General features: G+C 38.1%; 1 protein-coding gene across 1 annotated transcript in view; it reads right to left on the minus strand.

Moving 5' to 3' along the window:
* LOC123877062 (protein jagunal) overlaps nucleotides 1–5512 on the minus strand; it is a 7699-nt gene extending 2187 nt beyond the window's left edge. Inside the window, exons 1-3 of the mRNA XM_045923570.1 lie at nucleotides 5260–5512; nucleotides 4454–4595; nucleotides 3237–3464 (exon numbers count right to left, since the gene is read on the minus strand). Of these exons, the coding sequence (XP_045779526.1) occupies nucleotides 3237–3464; nucleotides 4454–4595; nucleotides 5260–5348 (459 nt within the window). The 5' untranslated portion in view covers nucleotides 5349–5512. The remainder of the gene's footprint in view (nucleotides 1–3236; nucleotides 3465–4453; nucleotides 4596–5259) is intronic.
* Nucleotides 5513–6000: the final 488 nt, after the last annotated feature.

Genomic DNA, 6000 nt, shown 5'->3' on the forward strand with positions numbered 1-6000 from the left:
ACTTTAAACACTTGCAAGGGTCTTTACTCAGTCCATCGATTACCTTTTGGAGTCAAAGCTTGCCCTGGAATTTTCCAGAGATTAATGACAGCACTGCTAGCAGGAATTCAAGGAGTCGCGGTTTTAATTGATGACATTATTGTGAGTGGTCAGACAATGCTTGATATGCAACAACGACTCGAAGCGGTTCTAAATCGTATACAGAAGGCTGGATTTCGCCTCAACAAGGCCAAATGTAAATTCGCTCAGGAGAAAGTTGAATTTTTAGGTTTTGTGATCAATGGAGAAGGTATACATCCTGCTCCGAGCAAAGTGGAAGCCGTCTTGAAAACACCAGAACCTAAAAGTGTACAAGAATTACAAGCGTTTTTAGGATTATATAATTTCTATGAAAGGTTTATACCTCACAAAGCAACTTTACTTGAGCCGTTGCACAGACTTCTTGATAAATCTCAACCATGGCAGTGGACTAGACGTGAACAAGAAGCTTTTAATAAAGCCAAACAAATGCTTACATTTGACACTACCCTAGTTCATTATGATTTGGATAAACCGCTAATACTCACATGTGATAGTTCAGAATTTGGCGTAGGGGCAGTGTTATCACATGTGATGGACGACGGACAGGAACGTCCGATCGCAATGAGCTCTAGGACGTTGAATATACATGAACGTCGGTATTCACAATTGGACAAAGAAGCTACTGCAATTATGTTCGGCATTAAAAAGTTCCACAACTATTTGGCTGGGAGGCCTTTTACGGTAATAACTGACCACAAACCGTTGCTTGGAATTTTCGATCCAAAAAGACCGATGCCATCTATTTTATCGCCGCGTTTGACAAGAATCGCTATAGCATTAACGGCACACGATTATAATATCGCTTATCGACCAGGAACTCAAATCGGTAATGCAGACAGCTTAAGTCGCTGGCCTCTACCAGTGCCTGAGCAAGAGGAAGAACCTCTTTATGAAGTACTTCTAATGGCAGAAAAACTAGAAGATTTTCCTTGCTCTGCTCATGAGATAGCATCTGAAACTAAAAAGGACCAAACACTCTCACGAGTTGTTCACTTTCTACAGTGTGGATGGCCCAACAAAGTTACAGATAGAAATCTAAGAACCTATTGGCTACATAGAACAGAATTGTCTTTACAAGATGGCTGTGTACTACTAGGATGTCGTGTCGTCATACCACAGCCTCTTCGACAAAGCATCCTACGCATGCTGCACACCACTCATAGTGGAATTGTTCACACAAAGGCACTGGCCAGGAGTTATGTGTGGTGGCCACAATTGAATGATGACATAAATGAATTAGTCAGCAATTGCACTAGGTGTTTAGAAAATAGACATATGCCTCCAAAATCTTCACACGAGTGGGTCATACCTTCAAGGCCATGGTCTAGAATTCATATAGACTTTGCAGGACCATTTATGAATAAAATCTTTTTTATAGGCGTCGATGCTTTTTCCAGATGGCCAGAAGTTTTAACGGTAAACAACACAAATTCCACAACAGTGATTCACCATTTAAGGAATTTATTTGCTACTCATGGCATATGCGAAACCTTGGTATCTGACAACGGCACTTCTTTTGTATCCAGTGAAATGAAGTCGTTTTTGGAATCCAACAAAATAAAACATGTGACGTCCGCACCATACCATCCAGCCACTAACGGTTTGGCAGAACGCATGGTACAGACAGTAAAGGAAAAGTTACGGAAGATGGATGGACCATGGGAAATAAAAATCCCGAACATGTTGTTAGGCCTACGGGTTACTCCATGCTCCACAACAAAGAAAAGTCCTTCCGAACTTTTGATGAATAGACGCCTCCGCACACTCATGGATACGCTACATCCTGATAATATACAACATAAGAAAGTAGAAGCTCAAATCATAAGTAACGCTCAACAGAAAAACAGAGAGACTAATGTGGGACAAAGAGTCATGTACAGAAATTACACAAACGGACCGAGATGGTTACCAGGTCAAATTGTTGAGAAAGGCGGCCCTTCCAGCTACAGAGTGCAAGCCGAAGATGGTGCAGTTTTAAGGCGTCATATGGATCAAATCATTAAAATAAGAAATAAAGAGGAAACAACGGAAACTCATGATAGAACTGATGAAGAAAAAGATAATAGTTTAGAAGGAGAGATAGAAAATGATCCTATCATTGAAATGCCAAGCTCTGAGAGATGGGAAGGAGAGATAGAAAATGATCCTATCATTGAAATACCCAGCTCTGAGAGATGGGAAGAGATATTAGGAATACCTAAATCAGCAGAAATAGACATACCGGGAGGGAAAATTAAAACTAAACGAAATTACCATAATAAGGTTCCATATTCTAGGCCAAGGGGTTCTAATGAAAATATTGATTGTATTGGTTTGAATTTTGAATGATTGATCGGATTATTGTAAACTGTTTAGATGTGTACTTAGTTATCAATTTGAACTGTTAAACTTTAATTAATTTGTATTACTTACTTAGGGGGAAGGTATGTCATATATGGAATCTAAACCATTTGTTTACCTTTTTGTAAAAAAGATCAATACAAGTGGGTAGATAAAAAACATCTGATATAATTATTATGTGTCATGTGCTACCAAGCTCAATAAACGTGTTTAACCTTACTCTCGTATTATTTGAACATAATACTAAACTATAGAAATATGGACCCCGTCTGTGCCGGCGCCAGCCGACATACGCACGGCACCCCCTTAGAGCGCTTTCCAGTCAGTTTTAACAAAAAAAACACTCCAAAAAGTCACAACACGCGCGCCAGCAAACACCACCACAGACGAAGTCCATGGGTATAGATAAAGACCTGGAGAGTGACATAGGGTATTTTTATCCTTAGTTCCTAAAGGATTTTTAAAATCCACTCGGATGAAGTCGCGGGCATTAGCTAATTTTCAATAAATGGCATGGAATTGTAAAACACTAGATGATGCCCGTAACATTGTCCGTGTAGGAACTCTTTGATTTTCCAGGATAATACTGGCCTATTACCTTTTCTCTGGGATGCAAGCTATCTTTGTATAGTTTATCTATTTGGGGCCAACGGGACTACACGTTTGAAGGTGAATGATGCGCGCGCCCCACTACCGTAATTTACACATCTAAATCAACAAAATTGTGATGTGGAGAGCATCATTTCAGATTACATTACTCTGAAAGGTTAGAGATATAACAAAGTATTACAGCCCTAGTTTGGTAATTTACTAACCTGCCACAACTGAATCTCCTCTTCGTCGTCTTCGTCCTCGTCAAACGTCAGATACGTATAAACGTCACCGCAGTAGTATATAACACAGTAGAGTAACGGGCCAAGCCCTAGTGCGGTAATGCCGTATAAATAATGGCGCATGTAGCGTATGTTGTTGCGTTTGATTGCGGAAAGGCCAAGGAAGGACAGCACTAGAGAGAGACACCAGAGGTACTCCCACCATAGAGGCTGGAAATGAAAGAGTTTTTAATAATGCTTATAAAGTGGCTCTTATTTCATTGTTATTAAAACTGTAATGTACATTATTACACTTGTGCAATTAAAATGTTAAAACACTGATGTTGCCATACAATCACACCATTATCAACCAATCGCCGGCCCACTACTGAGCACAGATCTTCTCTCAGAAGGAAAAAGTTTTAGGCCATAGTCTGCCATGCTGGCCTAGTGCAGATTGGAAGACTTCACACACCTTTAAGAACATTATGGAGAACTCTCAGGCATGTATTTGATTATTAGTTGACATATTTGATTATTGACTTTATTGTGTAACTTACAAATACTAATTACTTTGACAAATTTATTTTTATTGTGTAACCTGTGTAACTTAATTTAATTAGTGTAATTGGACTTAAAAGGTCCGTTCTAATTAAATAATTAATTAAATAAATAAATAAATAATAAATAAATGTAGGTCCCTTATGATGTTTTCCTTCACAGTTAAACCAAATTTTTTTTTTAAAATAAAAAATAGCAAGCAAACAGGCAGGTGGGTCATCTGATGTTAAGTGATTACCGCCACCCATGAACATTTGCAACACCAGAGGAACCGCCCATATGTTGCCGGTCTTTCAGGAATTTCATGGTCTGCCACTTGAATATCCTCATCTATCTATGATCTAATGGGAACACCGCTGATTTAATTACTTAAAACGCACATAACTTCAAAAAGTTGGAGGTGCGTGCCTGGGATTGAACCCTCAACCTCCAACACACTAGTTACTCCTTTCACCGAAGTTGCCTGGTGTAGATTGCTCTGAGCAATAAGGCCACCTTTGCATACAATTGTTTTTAGTTTATTTGTTTCGTCATGGTCATTTCATGTTTTGAGTTCAATTATAAAGTTTGATATCTATCTATCTATATCTCCCAAATAGGAGGCGGACATCTTAACCACTAGACTATCACTGCTCTTGATCAATAAGTAAGTAATCTACCTGTGGTATCTGCAGCTCCTCAATCTCCAAAATGAATATGTCCAGCTTGTCCAGGATGTCTGCGGACAGCTTGGCCAGCATCACCATGAACAGCATGTGGTGGAAGAACACACAGTACTTGAGGCGGGACTTGTTTAGTGCACTGGAACATTCAATAAAAACAGGCTTCACTATTCAAGGCTCCTACTTTCCCACACAAGGAAACCAGCCCTGCAGCTTACTGTAGCATGATGCTGATTGAGAGACCTAGATTTGGTCACATATTATGACCCTTTTTTTAAAGTGTGTTACTTAAAAAGATAGATTAATGTAATTAGTTTTAAGGCTCATTGTGATAAAATAAAAAAGTTTTCTCTCTTTCTAATATTATAAAGATGAAAGTTTGTATATGTGTGTATGTTTGTTACTCTTTCACACAAAATTTCTGGATAGATTTGGCTGAAATTTTGAAAGATAAACAGCACAGACAGAAACACCTTTTCATTTATATTATTATGGAAGTATGGATTAGGATAGTAACATTAAGATTATTAGTTTACTAACATTATTCAAATAAGAAAATTACTTATTTGAATAATATTGGTAAACTACTAACATACTCAGAAAGTTTTAGACCTGTTGAACAGATAACAGCAAAAGCCAAATCGACACACATCACATAATTCAAACCAATGGCGGTAAACCGTAACCGATCAAGCAAGCTTTCGTCTAAAAATAATTTGACGGAACCTCAAAGTTCGTCCCGTGTCACACACCCGGAACACAGTTTGGAGCCCACCGCACTTAAAAATAATCCCCAATCTCACCTTATTTGATACTGAGCTGCTATTTTTTCCCTATGTTCGTAATCCGCACCGTTCGTCCCAGTAACCATAATACCACCTCTTGAAGCCATTTTATAAATAAACAACACTAAATATACAGTTCTGGAGACGCTCTCGTAATTTAGGAACCGTTTTTAGGCCGTAAAATTGGATGTTTCTGTTTATATTTCAATATTTTTATTCAATCCATCACGAAATCTCCATCTGCCAAAGAGTCAAGTTGGCGAATTGTCAAATGACATCACTGACATCTAGCATGCCAAGAATGCCAACGTCAGAGTTCCTAAATGTTACCATGTTACCTATTAAAATAAGCATATTTCCCTAAAAGTATCTAAAACTTTCTCGTAAAGATTTTTTTTTTCGTAAAAGTTCAATAAAAATAACATTGATATGTATTTCCGTGGAAATTATATTTCAAAAAGTACAAATCAAAATTGAATACGATGGTAAGTTACATTACAGATATCACTACGCAACCCATAATAAATTATAATTAATTAACGCGAAAACACACACTTTCGCATTAATTAATTAAGATTAACGTTTTTCCTTCAATCACCTCACACTAGAGAAACGGATCGACGCGCAACGTTTTGGCACGGGTGTAATTAAAGTCTGAAGAGTGGTACTTTTTATCTTGAAAACCCGAGTTCCGCAGGATTTTCACAAACCTAATTCCACGCGGATGACGTTGCGGGCATCATCTTGCACAGATATAAA

Source organism: Maniola jurtina, chromosome 22 (genome assembly GCF_905333055.1).
Source record: "Maniola jurtina chromosome 22, ilManJurt1.1, whole genome shotgun sequence".
Taxonomy (NCBI): domain Eukaryota; kingdom Metazoa; phylum Arthropoda; class Insecta; order Lepidoptera; family Nymphalidae; genus Maniola; species Maniola jurtina.